At 38.1% G+C, this 20,700-nt stretch overlaps 1 protein-coding gene across 1 annotated transcript in view; it reads left to right on the forward strand.

The window, feature by feature from the left end:
* The window catches only part of LOC128988946 (sorting nexin-17-like), a 54,951-nt gene that overhangs the window by 13,658 nt on the left and 20,593 nt on the right, over positions 1-20,700 (forward strand). Inside the window, exons 2-7 of the mRNA XM_054410739.1 lie at positions 2,482-2,674; positions 8,583-8,758; positions 8,999-9,089; positions 9,980-10,064; positions 10,991-11,153; positions 15,394-15,600. Coding sequence (XP_054266714.1) covers positions 2,482-2,674; positions 8,583-8,758; positions 8,999-9,089; positions 9,980-10,064; positions 10,991-11,153; positions 15,394-15,600 — 915 coding nt within the window. The remainder of the gene's footprint in view (positions 1-2,481; positions 2,675-8,582; positions 8,759-8,998; positions 9,090-9,979; positions 10,065-10,990; positions 11,154-15,393; positions 15,601-20,700) is intronic.

Consider the following 20,700-nt stretch of genomic DNA (forward strand, 5'->3'; position numbering starts at 1 on the left):
ATCGGACCATGGTAACGGGTGTTTACGGGGGGTTTTATGGGGTAAAAATAGGTTTTTCCCATTATTGACCCAAAAAACTTAAAATTTTGCAATTTATTTCCAAACCATTTTGTAGAGCTTAAAAAAACAAATAATTTAGTATATTGAAGCGTTATTATGCGCCTAACGGTTACGGAGAAAATTCCAAAAAATTTTAAATTTAAAATTCCCATGTTATTCTTATGGAGAATAAGTAAACTGTTGTAGTTTGCTTGTTTATGAACATATTTTGATCAAATTTGGAAAATGTTTTTATTTCTTACTAACTATTAACATTTTACAAAAAAAAAAAACAATTTTACCCTCCCTGATGCAGCAAACCTAAGTACTTGTTAAACTAATTCTATTTAAATCGGGAATAAATGTTATATTTTTAAGTAGACATTTCAGTGTAAATCCAATCAGTCAAATGGAAATTCGCTTAGTCTGCAGGTTTGCTGCGGCGGGGGTATTTATGTTTTTGGTCTGTTTCTATGAGTAGGCCTAAATAGTATAAAAGTATGAACATTTCAGAAAAATGTAGAGTTTTACAATTTTGATCATAACTCAAAAGTTTTTGTAGTAGTTTCAAATGTTTTTACATATTTATGTAAGGAAATGAATTTAGAACAATTTGTATATCTAAGATTTTTGAAAAAAAAAAAATATTTTGATTTTTTGCAGAGAGCCATACTTTTGAAATGTAGTTTTTGATGTTTTTTCTTTTTGTTTTTTATTACAAAACTATATTTTGTATTCTGTTGATATATTTAGATTCCCTGGAATGTCCCAAATCCAATATAATATTATAGGTTTGGATAATAAATAGGGGTTTTCCAACTGTGAAAATAAAATGCTGCCCAGAAGTCAAAAACTGCCTGGCCCTACAGAAACACTCTATGTGGCCGTTCTAGGGTTAAGTGGAATTTCCAACCAATATTTTTAATATTTTTTTTTATGAAAGAATGTAATTTTTATATTAAAAAAAGTCTAATAACAAACTAAATACCGGTACATATACATACACCCTTTTTAGGGATCCAGAAATCAGAAATCCTTTATTCAACCTTCTTTATTTATCCTTAAGCAAAACAATCTTGCAATAGACATGGTCACATATTAATGGTAAAATAGGGTTACACAGTAGCCCAATCAGACTAGATTATAAGCTAATATCATAGATAATAACAGGTAAAAATTTAAAAGTAAAAAGAAGGCTATAGGCTGGGTGGAGAATATACTAGATAAACTATTAAAACATCAAAACTTAAAAACTTTTATATCAAAAAACTCTTTTATCACATAAAAAGGATATAAAAGTAGGCCTATCTAACTGAAAGGGTAAAAAAAAAAACAGTGTTTAAGCACTACAGCCAAAAACTGATGAACGCGGACACCCAATTTGAATTAGGTACCAAGTGGTCACCCCACATCACATTGTGTAGCCTACATTTTCTTATATAGTGATATATCTTTCACTTAAGGTCATGATTTCGTCCTTAACTGTAGGCATTTTAAGCCTAAATTATAAACAGATAAAACCCAGTCTCCAACAAGTCAGCCTAGGGTTCCTCAGCGAGTTAGGTAAATTGATTATCATCTTGAGATTATTGGTTCAGTAAGTTGATTAGTACAAGAATTTTAAAAGGTATAGGCTATAGTGATGGTCAAAACCAGAAATTTCAAATCTCAAAACCAAAACCGAAACTTAAAAAATCGAATCCCGAATCTCAAAACCTGAACGCGAAACTTTTTAATTACCTAGTCAAGGTTGTTAAAAAATAAAAATACAGGTAATGATAACATTTTCATTAAGATTATGCGATTTAAAACTGAAAGAGATTGACTCCTGATCCAGACATAATAACATAAATGTGACAGATAGTAAACTTCAAATCCAAAATAACATATTTTTTTATAAATAACTAACATTAAAAAAATGAAACTCTTGACATTGAAATAAACATGAATATTACATTAATTAGAACATTTAGTGCTCAATATTCCTTTGTGTTTAATAAATATTGAATATCGATATGAAATTGAATTGTTAGTTGTTTCTTGTTGTATTTAAGATGCTGTTTGCAGTTCAGAATACAATTTACTTGTTTCTTTAGTGTTAATGGAGATGTGTTTGCTCCATTGCTACCAGCTTGTGTGTAAACAATATGGCTTATGGGCTAAACAATAATAATGACATAACAAATGTCATAATATTCAAAAATATAAGTGCCAAAACTTCTTATTTCGAAACTTTTGAATCTCGAAACTCGCCAATCGAATCTCGAATCCGAAACTTTTCCAAAGTTTTGATGGTTTTGAAATTTGAGATTTGGTTTTGACACATCACTAATAGGCTTTTAGTTAACCCTCGGAGGGTGAACATTTTTATCAGTTGATTGCTATATTCTGATATTTAACTGCTTGCTAATATTGTAAGTTATATCTAAAATTTTTTTCCAGGGATACAATATTCACATAAATGGATTATATCATTGCACAGTTAGATACAGACAGCTGCACAACCTTCATGAGCAACTTAAGAGGATTCACGATCCTCCGAATGTCCCTGTGTTTCCACCAAAAAAGTTTTTACCATTGTCCTCTCACCAATTAGAGGAAAGACGATGCCACTTGGAAAAATATATTCAAATCGGTAAGTTGCCTTTTCAGTTTAACTAGGACATTTGCTAAAGATTTATAACACTTATCTGTAAGCCAACTTTAATTACACAGGGTGTCCAGGCCGTCTAGAAACCATGAAAACCGGACATTTTACGTGAATTTTGATGACCAGTAAAAGTTTTGTGAATTGTAGTCTACATGAATTTTGTAAAGAACCGGGACATTTAAATGTTTGAATAATTTCTGAAAAATCTACTCGTGTACCTAGTCAAAAATGGTGATTTGGGGGAAACTATCATAAATAATGGTCGTTATTGAGATTTCAAGAAATGATCAAGGCCGTTCCCGCAAACACAAGAAATCATCACAAATTTCGCAGTGATTGAAAAAATAGTTGCAAAAAGGAGTTATATTGCCGCGACCACAGGTAATTGGATCTTGGAATTGCTGCAATTGCAGGAATCATCACAAATTTTGTGGTGATTTCAAGATGCGTGTACGGATGTCGTCATCACCAGAAAACATTACAGGTGTTGCCTTGATCACAAGCATATATTGTTGTTCAAAGGTTTATTGCGGATATTTTCCATCACAAATGTAAAAAACAATACACAACGTTTCGGGATCTGGAATCTGATCCCGTCTTCAGGTGAAAAAAACTTAACTAACACATTACAACTAACAATACACAAACGCCCAACCTAAGTTGGAATACACTACAGAGGGTAGTAGTAAAAAAAAAAAAAAAATACTACTGATAATCTAGTTGTTCTATTTCTTATACAAGAATATTATTCACACATCTTGCTTGAACAAACTCTATTTTCAAACTAAACCAATGTTTACAAAAACATCTGACAACAAACATATTTAAACACATGATAAAAAGAACAGACTTAATACAACATCCCGCTTCAAGATGTCCCACATCTTTATGAACCTCAGTACCGCCTCGGTTTCTTAATGGACCTTCCGTAACGGGTTACTGTGCCAGCTCCTGGACGATCACGTGAGTTGCATGGACGATTAAGGACCATGGATGAACAGTTTGAAAGAATTCCATCTCCTCCGTAGTACGGTGCAGGAACTAAGAACTTCCTGTTTCGGCGAATAGTTCTCTTGTCAGTTTCCACAAGGTAGGAACGTGGTTCGTTCAATTTCCTGACTACCTTACCGTGTCGACGTAGATCTGTGATCCATACCATGCTTCCAACTTCTAATTCACTTAAACCACTCGCTCCATGTCGTTTATCAAATTGTATCTTGTACTTATTCTGGTACTTATTCTCCCTCTCAAGAAAATTCTTATTTTCCACAGGATTTCCAACCAAAGTAGATGGAAGATTGTCTCTTAATTTCCTTCCAAACATAAGTTCAGATGGGGAAAAGCCGGTTTCAAGAGGTGAGGTCCGGTAAGAAAGTAGGGCAAGTTCAAATTTATCCTGGTTTTTCTTCATTAGCCCTTTTGCTACTTTCACAGCTGCTTCAGCTGCCCCATTTCCCTGATGGTGGTGGGGACTACTTCTGAATGTGGAGAACCCCCACTCCTTTGCAAACAATTTAAATTCACTTGAGTCAATATGGTGAAATTGTGTCCCACTATCTGAATAAACACGTTGAGGAATTCCAAAACGTGAAAATGTGGTTTTGCAAACCCGAATCACATCTGAAGCCCTCATTCGATGCATTTCCTCGACTTCAAAGTATCTTGAGTAGTGATCCACGATAACCATATACCACTTGTCTTCGTGTTTGAACAAGTCAACAGACACATTTTGCCACGGGTAATCCGGGACAGTTCTCGGAATCAATGGTTCACTGTGATTAGTTGAGTTCTGAATACACACTGGACACGATTTGATTTTCCTTTCTATTTCTTGAGAAATTCCAGGCCACCACATGGTTCCCAAAGCACGTTTCCTTGTTTTTGTGATTCCCAAGTGTCCACTGTGAAGCCTCTCGAGCATTTCCGCTCGTAGTTCTTGAGGTATTATCATCCGAGTTCCTCGAAGCAATAGCCCATCAATACAACTTAACTCGTCTTTCACATTAAAGTACTCTTGAATCTCATTAGGTAAACTTGATTTTACAGGCCATTCGTCTAAAATTTGTAACTTAAGTTGTGCACAGATTGGATCTCTCATTTGTGAGTGAAGTACCTTTGTCACATTTTCATCTGTAGTGTTTATACTAATCAGACTGATTTCGTGGACGAAGGCTTCCACTTCTTCGGTCAATTCGCCATCTTCGTCAGCCGGAATAGGACTTCTTGATAGTAGATCTGCTATGGCAAGGTCTTTTCCTGGGGTCCAGGTCATGCGATAATCGTATCTCATCATACGCATTCGGAACCGCTGTAGCCTCGGTGAGAGCTCGTCCAAATTTTGTGTTTTGAAAATTGAGACAAGCGGTTTGTGGTCGGTCTCAATTGTGTACATTTTACCCATCAGGAAACATTTCAAACGGTCACTTGCCCATGTGCACGCAAGCGCTTCTCTCTCAATGTTACTGTAGTTTTCTTCAGCAGGCGTTAGAGTCCGAGATATATATGCCACAGGTTTCTTGTTTTCTCCTTCAACTTGAAGTAAAACCGCTCCAAGACCTTTTTTTGAAGCATCGCAAGAAAGAATCGAGGGTTTTTGCGGATCGTAAACAGTCAAACATGGCTCTGATGATAAAATCTGTTTTACTGTGACAAAAGCGTTTTCTTGAGCTGGTCCCCAAAAGAAATCGTTTTTAGTCTTTAACAAGCTCGTAATTGGCTCCAAAATCTCACTGCGGTTCGGAATAAATTTTGCCAGAAAAGTGATCATGCCCATGAATCTTTGTACTTCATTAGCGTTTCTTGGAGCTGGTAAGTCCACAATCGCTTGTACCTTGCTTGGATCAGGCTTGATTCCGTCCATAGACAGCACAAACCCCAGAAATGTCACAGTCTTCTTGCAGAACTCCGACTTCTGCTTATTCAAGGTGATTCCATTAGCTTGCACTCTCTCTAGAACGGCCCTAAGACACTCGTCGTGTTCTTCTTTCGTTCTTCCCCATATCAGACAGTCGTCAATGTGCACTAAACAGTTCTTTGCCCCTTCTAAAGCTTTTGACATGCGGCGCTGAAACTCTTCAGGAGCGGACGTAATTCCAAAAGGTAACTTACGGAATTTATACCTCCCAAAAGGGGTGATAAATGTTGTGTAATCTTGTGACTCCTCTGCAAGGTTCAGTTGCCAGAACCCGGAATTCGCATCGATCTTGCTGAAGTACTTGGCTCCCGCGATCTCGGCCAATGAAAGTTCGATCTTTGGGATAGGATAAAACCGACATTTCACACTGTTGTTGAGTTTGGATAGGTCTACGCAGATCCTAACCCCACCTCCCTTTTTTGCGCAAACTACCATTGGTGCGCACCAATCAGTCGCGTGTTCAACTGGAACAATCACTCCTTTCTCAAGCATATCGTCTAACTGCTCTTTCACCTTGGTTTTTAAAGGTATTGGTACAACCCTGGGGGTGGATATAGCGTAAGGAACTGCATTCTCCTTCATTTCAATCTTGTACTCTCCTTTCATATTTCCCAGCCCTTGAAATAAATTAGGATACTTAGTAGCCCAGTCAATATCATGTGAATCTACAGAAAAAATTCTCCTCACCAGGTTCAGCTCTTCACAGGAACGTCTGCTAAGAAGTGGAACAGTGATCTCCTCAGAAATATACGCAAGATCATAAACTGATACACCCTTATGTTCAAGCTTTAGCCTTAAAGTCCCCAAAATATTGATTCGTTCTTTCTTCTTTGCGCTAAACACAGGGGATTTGCACTTTCCTAGAGGCAGAGTCTTAATAAAATCACCAAGAACTCCTACTGGAATCATGGTTACATCAGCTGCTGTGTCAAGTTTAAATTTTATAAGACCTAAATCTTGGTTTCCACAGCTTGCTTTTACCTCCTGGACCCAGGCTTTGTCACTGCTGTCTATATTCCCTATGAAAATCTCAGGAACCTGTTGATAACCACTGTCTGAATCTTGCTGTTCGATTTCCTTAACAACGTTTTTGTTTTTTCTCATCCACTTTTCGCGGGAGGGACAACATCGAAAAAAATGTCCAATCTCGGAACATTTGTCACATTTGGCTTTCCTAGCAGGGCATTCGGCCAGTGATCCGTGCCAGTTATAACCACATTTCCTGCACTTTTTTCTCATAGCATCCTCGGTGAATTTCTGTTCACCAGCTCTTTCAGACAGATTTGTTTTACCGACTTGTATTGACGTTTGATTCACCATAAAAACATTAGTATTGGCGAGCTCACGTTTTTGGCGTTCTAGCTCCTCGTGTTGGCGCAAGGTATTAATCGCCTTCTCCAGAGTCAATTGAGAGTCCAGCTGGAGTCTATCACTTAGAGCCTCATCTTTCATACCAATAATGAGGACCAGAAGCACCATCTCATTGTTCAGTTCACCCCATGCACACGTTTTTGCAAGACCATGCAAATCTGTTATGAATTTTTCAGATGGATCACTCCCTTGCTTGTGTCTCAGAAATTTTGTTCTCTCATAAATGATATTTCGTCTTGGCACAAAGTATGCATCAAAGGCCCGAAGAGCCTCGTCATAAGTATTCGGTTTTGGTGAAAACGAATCGAAAATATCTTCACTCCTACTACCCATTGTAAACAAAAGTACATCGATTTGCCGAGCGTCGGAAGTGCTATCTAGACCGCACCCCCGTCTGTACCTTTGAAAGCGATTCCTCCAGGAATGCCACTCATTCGGAGTAAAAGAGAAGGTATCTGGAGTTGGTAACGTCAGATTTATCATAGGAGTAGGAGTACACATTACTGCATTATTTTCTCGGTTTGTCTGTCCCAATGCAAAACCTAGTGACTCACCTTCAGTCTTTCTAGAATCCCTTTCTGACATGTAGTTGAATTCACTTTGGGCATCCTCCTCATTGTCCTCATACCTTTGCCTACGAGTATTTCGTTTTTTTCTGCCCTTACTTGACATCATGCGTGGTTTTAGACTTTGTTCGATAAAAATCCACTAAGCTGCCACCATGTTCTATTTCTTATACAAGAATATTATTCACACATCTTGCTTGAACAAACTCTATTTTCAAACTAAACCAATGTTTACAAAAACATCTGACAACAAACATATTTAAACACATGATAAAAAGAACAGACTTAATACAACACTAGTTATACAATTTCATGAACAAATATGGTTTCTAAGTAATTAATAGCTAGCTTGTATTGGACTTCAGTCTCATTGGTGGAGTCATTGCGTACGGTGCTATTAGTGTTCCATTGTGTGAGTTTTTTACGTTAAACCTTAAAGATTATAGTGTTTTATGATTTGTTATTAATTGCATGTTGTATCATGACGACTGCTATACAGTGCATATATTTTTTTTGACTACTACCCTCTGTAGTGTATTCCAACTTAGGTTGGGCGTTTGTGTATTGTTAGTTGTAATGTGTTAGTTAAGTTTTTTTCACCTGAAGACGGGATCAGATTCCAGATCCCGAAACGTTGTGTATTGTTTTTTACATTCGTGATGGAAAATGTCCGCAATAAACCTTTGAACAACATTAACTCACCATCACCAACAATGAACTTCAAACAAAGCATATATTGTTGCGCTGATAAGTTGTGAGGGGGGGGGGGGCAAACTTCATTGGCTAGAGGCGGCAGCTACTTAAATACGTCCCTGTTAGCAGGTATACATTTTTTTGAGCGGCATAATTTTGAACTTGGAAATCCTGCATTTTATTTAAAGGGACGCTGGATACCCTGTAAAAATACCCAGCTTGCTACATCTGTTATGTAAGTTAAGATTATTGCTCTTTTATTGTTTTACATAGCCATACTTTGGACTAACAATCAATCAATACAAAGTTTGTTTTACTAAAATCTAATCTATGTATTTTGTCTTTGCAGTTGGACAAACACCTCATCTTGCAAACACTGACGTCTTCACTGGGTTTTTACTATCAGCACAACTTGAATCCAGTGGAGAAAAAAACAAGGAGATATCATTGGAAGTTTTCTTAATGAATAACCTAAAGCTTACCGTAACATGTAATGTGAACGAAAGTTCAAGTCAGATACTGGAGGTAATTTACAATGTCATCTTTCAGCTGTATCATTATAGTAAATAAGATCTTTTAATTGCATAGGCCTATTTTAAACTAATTAGGATTAGGCCTACGTTCTGAAATCACTATGAACATTACATTATCACGATATTATTATCACAGAGGTTTGGCTTGCTAATTTGGTTTAGTTGTAAGATTTTTGTCATTTAATTTAAATCCTCTACTATGTAAAAAAATTTATACCTTTTTCCGTTACAGAAAATATGTGGGAAACTTAGTTTACCAATTACATACATGTACTACTTCGCCCTCTTCCTGATAAATCGAGATGATGACGGAGATATAACAAGTAAGTCCTTTACACTCATCCGGGCCCTAGAATAAACAAAAATATGACTACTGTATGTCCATTAAGCCTGAGGTGGTTATATTGGTTCCATGGAAAAATAGCCCAATTGGTTAAGTAGTTTTCATGTTATTAACATAGCCTACTCCAAACATTCATAATTATAATAATAATTCATTCCATCCAAGTCTTTCATTGATTTCTTGATCAGTAATGCACTAAAATTATTAACATTCTATTTCGTTTCCCAGACATTATTTTTTGGGGGAAAAAAACGCAATACTTTTTAATAAAAATTTTGAAAAAAATTAAGTTAATAAGTTGAATTTTTGTCTTTTTTTGATGGCGCGATAAACTTAAATGAGTTCGCAAACCAGCATGATCGGATTATGGGAACGAGGCTTTATAGGGGGTTTTATGGGGTAAACATTGGTTTTTCTCATTTTATAGCCTCAAAACAAAAAAAATCCCAATTTCTCTTAGTACCATTTTTTTAGAGCTTAAAAAACAAATATTTTAGTATATTGAAGGGTTTTGTCAATTATTGGTCAAGGAAAAAATTCAAAAAATCGTCACCATAAAAATACCTTGCCATTCTTATGGAGAATAAGTTAGTTTGCTTAGTTTGCTTTTTTACGATTATATTTTGATCAAACTTGGCAAATTAACTAATATTATACCAAGCTATTGTATATTGTACTAAAAACCCCACTTTATTGCCCTCCTTGTAGCAGCAAACATAAGTACTTGTTAAACATAATGTTATTTAAATAGATTTAATTGAAAACCTAATCGAGCAAATGGAAATTCGCTTAGTCTGCAGGTTTGATGCGGCGGAGGTACTTTATCGTTTATACTATGCCTGAAGATATCTAATTATATGTTTGTTTCAGTTTTACGTAAGCTACAAGACTTTGAATCACCCTACATATCACAAAAGACTTATAAGGATCCCACTACACTAGTTATCAGAAAAAGGTACTTTAATTTAACTGGTTATTACTTATTTTGTTACATCGCCTACTGTAAAAATACTTCTATTTGACCTAATATGGATTATCATCAAAGTAGAACCATTGGAAACATTTTATATACTAAAGTAGTTATTAGACATCCCATTAACAAGGGCTTTAAAGAAAGTAAGGAACGTTTCTATCTGACGCTGCTGAACGTATACCGATTTTGCACTTGGAAATACATTCGTGTTCACCTCCTCAGTGACTGTCCAGCTGTCACAGTTTTGCCCATTGTTGCAATATTAAAGTTTAAAATGTGCACTGAAATAAAAATTCCTGCTAGTTGTGATGTGTGAGGTGTTATACTGTTGATTTTTTTTTTGCCAAAAACTTAAAACCGTTAGAGATTTATTGTCAAGTGAGTGAAGCATACAGAACATAAACAATGTAATGAGTGAATGAATGAATGACTGAATGAAAGTTACATCTGAAAATACATTCAGTTAAACAGTATTCAATGACCACATCATACCAGTTTGCTTTTTTTCAGTTACACATTTTTGAGTAAGCCAAAAAATCTAATTTGACTCTTGCTGAAAAACAGCAGAGAAATAATAAACCTCAAAATTTGCTCAATATTTTTTATCACTCCAGCTTGACCATTACCAAATTTTCTATTTTAAATTATGTGTAGTTTTGTAGTTATATAATTTTATTTGGTTATTCATTGACTTGGTACAGGAAATACACAATCCTTTTGCCAACACTTAGTTTTCTAAGACTTATAAAAAAGTCTTGTCCACATAATTTTTTTGGATACCAACGTCTTTTCCGTCCTCTTTTTGAGTCAGTGAGGCAGAACTTTGAACTTAACATAAACAAGATTTCCCACTTATTGACATTACTTTTTCAAATGATGATAATGTTAGTTCTGTATGATGTTTGCAGTTACTGGGACCCTGTATATGATGAAGAGTTGATGGGAGACAAGATAGCTTTGAACCTCCTGTACACACAGACACTGGCTGAGATGGAGAGAGGCTGGATATTGTGTACCAGGGACACCCAGGCTCAGCTGGCATCTCTGCAGGCTAGAGGAGCTAAGAAACAGGTACTGTACCTACAGCAACTTGGATCATTGTAACATTTTTCAATAAATATTGGCTTTTTGTAACTTAATTTCGTTGGCTGATGATAATCCGATTTTTATTGGGAACTAGCAGAGTACCCGTCCTTCGTACGGGGTTAGCATATAAGTATACTTATTGCAGTTATACTCAAGCTTTGCGTTTGCAATGGGGGAGAACACAGTTTGGTAAAATGTGGTTCTTTAAATTTACGGTATGATATAGAATAACACATCTACCACAGCCATATTGTTCTACCACTTCACCTGAAAAAAATAGAGAAAATAAATTATAAAAAATTCGTAAAATTATATAAATTCGATCCATAAGCTAGGAAATACAAGAGGACATAAATAAATGAAATAAAGTCAAGAATGGAATAAAACTCTAATAATGTGATAAACCTTCAGAATATGATGTGATGGTTCCCTGCCTCCAGGATAAATACAGAATAAATTATTCCTTTTCATGGTGTCTTACATTTTGGAATTAGGTACTTATGGTCTTAAAAACATGATTGACAACAGCCACTACCTCAGGAAAATTTGTATTTCCCTACACAAATCATTTGAAAACTTTAAAGTTTTAGTTTTGGATTTGGGTTGCCAAGTAACTATGTCGGTTGAACAAAATAGCAAGAAAAATGTAAACAATACCCCCGCCGCAGCAAACCTGCTGACTAAGCGAATTTTCAGTTGCCTGAATTGATTTTCAATTAAATGTATTTAATTAACATTAGGTTTTTATGAGTACATAGGCTTGCTGCTACAGGGAGGGTAAAAAGTGTGTTTTTTAGTAAAATATTAATAACTTAGTGTAAAATAAATAAATTTACCAAGTTTGATCAAAATATATCTCCCATAAACAAGCAAACTACAACATTTTACAATATTCTCCAAAAGAATAACATGGGAATTTTAAAATAACAATTAGCCTATTTGAGTTTTCTCCCTAACCAATAATTGTACAAAAACACTTTGGTATACTAAGTTAAATTATTTGTTTTTAAGCTGGGAAAATAAATCTCTATATATATATATACATATAAAACATTTGAACTTGAACGAATGGTGTTTATGGCATCTAGGGATATCAAAATGAAAAAGCAAATCGGTCCCCAGGCCTAGGTCTTACCAAGCCACCTACGGTAATAGCCACTTACCTATAGGGAAATTTGCTAAAATGACAAACTGTACAAAGCGATACATGTTTTATGAGCTCAACAACTTAACTCATTTTAACAAGTACTTAGAACTAGGGGTCTGCGGGTCAGACTTTTTTGGTTCGGGTCGGGTCGGGTCAGGCCGATAATTTTGGTCCTCGGGTTTCAGGCCAAAATCGGGTCGGGCCAAAAATTATTAATTACCGGATTTTTTATATTTTTTTAACTCCTATCTGTGTTTTTAATATTACTTGAAAATAACATATGGGAAAAAAATGTATTTATGTATATTATTTCATGTTCATAACTTATTTACAGCTTAGAAGTTGCCTCAACTGCAAGAAAGAAGAAAATAATTTTTTTTATCAAGCCATTCTTTCCCATTTTCATAACTGTTGAAATATCTAAACAGCTATATTACAACAAGTTTGTAATGGAACTTAATATAAAAGGATCATAAACAAATCAATTAACCTTATCACAAGTTTAGGGCCTGTGGACTGGCTTCAAGATTTTTTTATCAAGCCATTCTTTCCCATTTTCATAACTGTTGAAATATCTAAACAGCTATATTACAACAAGTTTGTAATGGAACTTAATATAAAAGGATCATAAACAAATCAATTAACCTTATCACAAGTTTAGGGCCTGTGGACTGGCTTCAAGACTGCAAGCAAGAAGAAAATAAAAATTCTATGTTTCCACCATGCAATATGAATCATTCATTCCCTGCCTCCTAACCTCCTAAGTACAAAAACCTCACACTTACAATAGCATTATTAGTTACATCATCATAAATAAAGAATTATCTATTATTGGCATTAGTAGTCCTACAGCTTTACATAGGAATTATTTTTTATAGGGCCTAAAATAGTAATAGACTAAGCAACATGACAAGTGGAGAACTCATTGAAGAAAAGATATTGTGTAAACTAATTTACTATAAAACTCTAAAACAGTAAAAATAGCACACATACATTGTTTATGGTATAGTTATAGTAAAGACTGTAAAAATTGCATATCATGTCATAGGTACACAGTTATAGATACACAGTTATAGGCACAGTTATAGGTATTGCAAGAGATCCTAAAACAACTGATTTTAGCTAATAAATGAAAAGAATTAAAAATCCATAAACTCAAGTCAAACAATATCACAATTATTAGGTACCCAAAAAGGAACTCTTAATATATAGAAAATTATATTAAATCAAGAGAAAGGAAAGTTAAATGCTAATTTGGCAACATAAGCAGACAGCAGAGACATAGTGCCCTAATTAGCAACACAACTCAATGTTTTTATACTGTAAGTCAATGTTTTTGAAACCGTAGGGTCTTTTTCTCGGAAGGAAGGGTAGTAGAATGTAAACAAAAAACCATGAATCACTCTCACAGCCGGGACACTCAAGGTTACAGACCCTCCCCCTCCCCTCCCCTCCCCTCTTACACAACCCGAGCCAGGCCCGGGGACACTCAAGGTCATAGACCCTCCCCCTCCCCCACCCCTATTACACCACCTGGTTGTTCCAATTGCTGACAAAATGCAAGTAACAAAACAAGGAAGTAGAGACAAAAAGATATATTTTCTTTATTCAAAAATATAAAACTGTTACAGATAATTTATAAAGAAATTAATTCATGGTAGTTTGTGTCTTGTAAATATTGTATTGGATCTTAGAAATATCTTTTTTGAAACTCTTATCTAACCTAAGAAAAAAATAATTTTACTGATGAAAACTTTCATAAAATAAAATATAAAATATATTTAGGCCTAACCTCTTTGTAGACTTGCTGATACTTGATACTTAAAAAAAATGAAATAGTGACCATACAATGCCTAACCAGACGATCAGAAGTGTTGTTTTGTTTTGTTACTGAATGACAAAAAGGACAATAGGAAAATAAAAGAACAAGATACAGATCTGTACACTATATCAGATATTTCTTTTGTTTATAATTTATTATGTAAATAAAATACTAAAATATATTTTAAACTAGGTATGGAATAAACAATAAATAATTAAAATGGGACCTCTGGATAAATAGTCTTTCTTATGACTTCGTTTTCTTTGCACTGTTGAGTCACGGCTTTTGTTTTGTCAGTAGACGACTGGCTCTGGCTAGTGACAGTAAGGCAATTGCTCTGTTGTGTCTTTGTTCTTAAACGTGAGCAAACTTAATATTTAATTCTAATTTTAACATTTTAATTCCTCTGTAATAATATATATAAGAGTGTTTCTTTGAAAATTACTTATTATAACTTTGAAAATAATAATAATTTTTTTTGGCCCGACCCGATCTTGGCCCGAACAAATCTCTGACCCGACCCGGTCTCTCGGGCCTTCCGCTGGCCCGACCCGACCCGAAAAAATCGGGGACCCGCAGACCCCTACTTAGAACTACTCTACTCGACCTTGAGCACTCTAAAAACTTGTCACTTAATAAAATAGCAATGGGGTTTCAATTGCATCATTACTCCCCAGTAATAAATTTTGAAAGTTGTAAACAAACTTCTGATAGACCTAAGACCTTTTATGTGCTTCTAATAGTGATGGGCCGATTCCTGAATTGGTCGATTCCAATACCGATTCCGATTCTAAAACTTTGGTTTTGATTCTCGATTCTGCACTCGATACCGATACCTGCTCATTAAAATTCATTTAATGACACATATAATTTATGTGTGCTTCTCGCTATCCCTATAAATAAAGGAGCATGTTATTTAATAATGTTATTTTTATTTAATCTTTATACAATAAGATAAGTTCATTGCTATTGATTAAGGTTACATAGATTAGGTTAGCGAAGTATCGAATATCGGCGATTCTTCGATACCACTGGTATCGAAGGTAACGAGAATCGGAATCGGCCCATCCCTAGCTTCTAAGCATTAAACTGAAACACACTTTATATGTCTATTCTCGGTTTCGGTTTTCCCCTAAAACCTGTTACAAACCCATCTCTATTCTCAGGTCTACTTGTTACCATGAGACCTATATACCTTATTCCCAATATAGGGAATTTGCTAAATGTATTTCTAATACTCTGTATGTTGTGTCCAGTACTTGGAGATTGCCAGAAACCTCAAGTACTATGGCTACACACAGTTCCTGCCCTGCACATGTAACTACCCAGACCCAGGCACAGCATGTGTGGTGAGCGCAGGATACAAGGAGTTGTGTCTCCGGGTCAAGCTGGACGGTGGCGACACTCGGGAAGGAGCGTTCAAGGTCACACGCATGAAGTGCTGGCGAATCACCATACACAATGTGAGCATTATGTAGTCTGGTAGACAAGGATAACAAGGATAAAGCATTATGGATAACTGATAATCCGTTTAAGTGGAGACTGTGTGTAGTGTACTCAAGTTGTTTACCATGCAATACTAAGTTCTATGGGATATAGTCATGCTATTATCATTATTTGAACATGTTTATTGTCACATGGACTGCATTAACTGTCCTTGCGACTCTTGTAAAGGCGCTAAAGTAAATTTTATGTACGATGCTTTTTGTAATTGGTGTTTTGTGCGACTGATTTGGATTTCGATTTTGGTAAAGTCAAAGTGAATGAATATAGTAAAACAGTTTAAGAAAAGTATTTATGGAGTGTTTTGCAGGTTGAAACGTTTTTAGGATGGCTGGTCCTGCTGAGACTGCCATTAAAATACATGGCTTTATTAGACTGAAAAGTCTGTATTGGACAGTGAACCACTAAATGTATGATAAACTCTTTCATTAAATAATACACATCGATAAAGGATTGTCCAAAGATATAACAACAAATATAACTTAACCCTAGCAGTGGCCAATGTTAGAAGTGTGGAATGGTCAATCCATTTTGGCGATTTTGCAGACCTTTTTTTGAAAATTCGTAAAAATTAAACCTTAGAAGTAAACCTAACCAACCTCATATTCCCATCAAATATTTTAAATGGCCGCCATTTTGAAACGGTTAATGATTGTTTAGTATAATTTCTATTGATAATAGGTCTTATAAGATTAACATTTTTGCAAAATATCAAAGCTGTATCTCAAACCGTTTAGGAGTTATTAGTTTTTTTGTAAAAAACACATAAATACCGACAGTCGGTAAACTAGACACCACAGACCCATGTTCCTATGGTGAAATGTGTTTGTCTTGACCTAAGGAATAACGCTATATACAAGTGCCTAGAGAGTTACGGGACACCAAGTGTTTTACAACCGTTACAAAAGTTTTGGCCCATACTATCTAGGGGTGAGGTTCATAAGGTCCAAATTTCACAAAGTCCAATGGTTAAAATATTAATAAACAGAGCGTTTCACAAGGTCCAAATTTCACAAGGTCCAACAGTTAAAATATTAATAAACAGAGCGTTTCACAAGGTCCAAATTTCACAAAGTCCAACGTTAAAATATCAAATGAACAGAGCGTTTCACAAGGTCCAACAGTACAGTCTCGGCCAGAAGTCGCTGCAGAGGTTGCCGTGGTTCGGTATGTAGGCACTACACTACCTAGTGTTGTTGCCACGCGTCACAAAATATCATTGTGGGTCCGTAGATACGTTGTAAAGAATGTAAAGTAGTGGTATTCACCCCCTCCGCAGCAAACCTGCAGACTAATCGATTTTCCATTTCCCTTATTTGATTTACACTAGAATATCTCCTTAAAATAATCACATGTATTCCCTATTTAAATAGCATTAGTGTAACAAGTACCGTACTTAGGTTTGCTGCAACAGGGAGTAATCAGTAATCAGTAGTTGAGCGCCGGCGGACGGTACCTGCTATCTGACTGTGGCAACCACTGTAGAGACTTCTGGCCCAGACTGTACCATTGGACCTTGTGAAACGCTCTGTTTATTTGATATTTGAAAGTTGGACTTTGTGAAATTTTTTTTTTTTTTTTTTTTTTAGGGTGAGGAGGGAAAATGCTTTTACGCACACAGGTAGCCAGCCTGTAGTGTGAGACTCCTGAGTTTATCACAGACTACTCACTAAAAAACCCCCTCTACTCTGTTGGACACAGACCTGGAATTGTTTGTCACATTACTTCAAGTCAGGCCAACATGTGACCTAAGCCCACAGGGCTCGCACCGTTTCTGGCATTATTTATTTTTTTGACCTACACCGCATCCCGGTCGAGGTCAAGCTTCTTGGCGCGGAGAACACCCTGGATGTAAAGTGACACACAGGTCCAATTGTCCTCACCCTCCATCATCATTGGTATGACCGTGTCCACCGACAGCAGTCCTACGAACTGTTGAGCCTCTAGGCGGGGCCTTTCCCAATGCTGGCAGCGGAAGAAAGTGTGTTCCACGTCATCGGGAATGCCTGGGCAGTATATGCAATCGGGTGACACGGCTTTGCCCATCCTGAACAAGTACGACCGGAAAAACCCGTGACCCGTCAGAAATTGGGTGAGGTAGATTTCACCTCTCCGCACCGCCGATTAACCCAAGGTTGGACCTGTTGTATCAGCCGCCTGGTCCAGAGCCCCCTTGTCTCCTGTTTCCAGCTCTCCTGCCACAGCTGGAAGGTCCGGGTGCGTTCCTCAATTCTTGCCTGGTCCTCCCCACGGCGCTGATAAATTGCCTTCCTCTCCGCCGCCAAAAGTTTGACGGGGATTACTCCAGCAACCACCAGGACGGCGGGTTCGGACACTGTTCGATAGGCAGATGCTACCCTTAGTGCTGCCTGACGCTGCACTCGGGCGAGCCGCATCCTATATATCTCCTTATTGAGAGCGTCTGCCCAGACTTCCGCACCGTACAGGAGCACGGACTGGACCGCAGACATCAACAGCCTTCTGCGGCTGGACCGCGTACCTCCGACATTGGCCATTAACCGACTAAGGGAAGAAACCATTTTAGCGGCCTTGTCCGCCGTACGGGTGATCTGGTCTCGCCAGCTGAGCTTGCTGTCCACCATGACCCCAAGGTACTTTGCGGCACGAGTGGTTTGGACTTCAACTTTCCCCACCATCAAAGGCACGATGGTGTCAATCCTCTTTTTAGTCAGAATCACAATCTCAGTTTTGCTCAGAGCGAGCGAGAGACCATGTTCTGCCATCCATGCGTTAATGGTTCGCATGACTCGATTTAGTTTCAGCTGGGCAAGCTCAATGCTACGTGCAGCTATTAAAACCGCAACGTCATCTGCATACCCAACTAGGACAGTTTCCTCAGGCATCTCAGATCTCAAGAGGCTGTGGTAGGCGACGTTCCAGAGGTCCGGTCCCAATATGGATCCTTGAGCAGCACCAGAAGTTACATCCATCGTCCTGGAGCCTTCTTTAGTGTCGTAAATGATGAGGCGGTACCGGAGATAGTCCTCTATCATGCGCATGAGGTATGCCGGGATGTGGAAAGTGTTCTCCAGTGCGTCCAGCATATCGCACCACCTCGCGGAATTAAATGCGTTTTGCACATCAAGTGTTACAAGCAGCACAACCCGACGAGAATAGTTGTTAAACTCCTCAGCTCTCATTACGGCTCGCTTTACCTCCTCAATAGCGTCAACCGTTGACCGTCCCTTCCTGAAGCCGTACTGACGAGGGGATAGATTTCCTGCAGCAACCACGGCTGAATTCAGTCGGGAACGGATCAACTTTTTCAAGACTTTCCCAGCAGTGTCCAACATACAGAGAGGTCTGTAAGAGGAGGGTAGGTCTGGGTTTCCTTTTTCCTTCCCCACGAGCACAAGCCTAGCTGTTTTCCAGCAGAAGGGAAACTTCCCCTCGGCCAGACAGGCATTGTACGTGCTCAAAAGGATTAGTGGATTTATTGAAAAGACTTTCTTCAGGGCCTCACCAGGTACCCCATCCGGTCCAGGAGCCTTGTTGTTCTTCAGGGATAGAACGGCCGCCTCCAACTCCTCGAGACTGAACAGCGGTACATCGTCCACCCTTCCGAACTCCCGCAATGGGCGCAGTGTGTGAGTCGAGAAAAGGGACTTTACGATCCTCTCCATAGAGGCCCCGTCCATAACGGAAGGTGGAGAGCGGGTGCCAAGCTTCTTGGTTACTATCTTGTAACCCAGGCCCCACGGATCGGAATCGACATCGTCCCTTAATTTCTCCCAGCAACTGCGTTTGCTCCGGTTAATGGCCCGGCGAAGAGACTTCCTAGCCACCTTGTAAGCATCAGACTTAAGACGTCTATCTACAGGTTCTCTGGCCCTGGTAGCAAGACGTCTGGCTCTCAATGCTGTCCGTCGCAGTTCTGCGATCTCGGTTGTCCACCAGTACACAGGTCGCTTATCGCACCGGGATCTCCTGCAAGGCATTGACTCTTCGCAGGCCGAGACTATCAGCCTCATCAATGATGTAACTGATGTCAGCACGCCAGATGCAGCAGGTACCACTGGCTCTCCCCGTAGTATGACTTCGGTGAATTTGGCCACGTCCAGCTTTTTGGTGTTCCACCGAACGGGCACCTGCTGAGACACAGTAGCTTGTCTCTGATGACCATCCAGGACATCAAAAATTATGTACTGGTGGTCACTGGCCGTATAATCCTCTAGGACTCTCCAGGCTCGTATCCTCGGCAAGAGGGACTCAGATGCAAGCGTGATGTCTGGGATCGTTCCCCTCATTCCGGGACGCTGGAAAGTTGGCGTGTTGCCCTCGTTAATGACAACGAGTCCAGCCCTGGCAGCAAAGTCCAGGATGTACTTCCCCCGGGAATTAGTGAGAGTCATTCCCCACTCGACAGCCCTAGCATTGAAATCCCCCGCCACGACAACGTGCCCGGCGGTATCGTGCACGCTCTCTTCCAGGTGGTCTATCTTTCCACGAAAGTCACGGATAGCCTCGTTGGGGGTGAGGTATACACTAAAGTAAGTGACATCCCCGCACCGGACCCAAACGAATCCTCGGCCCTTCGCGTGACTCCTCACCTGCACTTTAGCTGTATTACGAACCCAGAACGCAGCAGTACCAAGTGAAATTTGGACATTATGAAACAGTGATTATTTGAATTTAATAGTTTTGGACTTTATGAAATTTGGACCTTGTGAAACGCTCTGTTTATTTGATTTTTTAACATTGGACTTTGTGAAATTTGGACATTGTGAAACGGTGATTATTTGAATGTTATAGATTTGGACTTTATGAAATTTGGACCTTGTGAAACGCTCTGTTTATTTAATATTTTAACCGTTGGACTTTGTGAAATTTGGACTTTATGAAACGCTCCCCATTCTAGGCGTCACGGCGAACGATCGTATTACGATTGTTGGCCACTGCTAGGGTTAAAAATTTTTTTATCCACACACTTGACCTCAAAATAAAAACAACACATAAACTCTTTTAGGTAATTCAGTTGGTCAGACAGTAGCGCATTAGACTAAAAAACCCATGTCAGCAATGTCAAGGGTTCTTGTCCT

This window comes from Macrosteles quadrilineatus, unplaced genomic scaffold (genome assembly GCF_028750875.1).
Source record: "Macrosteles quadrilineatus isolate MER2022 unplaced genomic scaffold, UCM_ALF_1.0 Scaffold_3__2_contigs__length_128488019, whole genome shotgun sequence".
Taxonomy (NCBI): Eukaryota; Metazoa; Arthropoda; class Insecta; order Hemiptera; family Cicadellidae; genus Macrosteles; species Macrosteles quadrilineatus.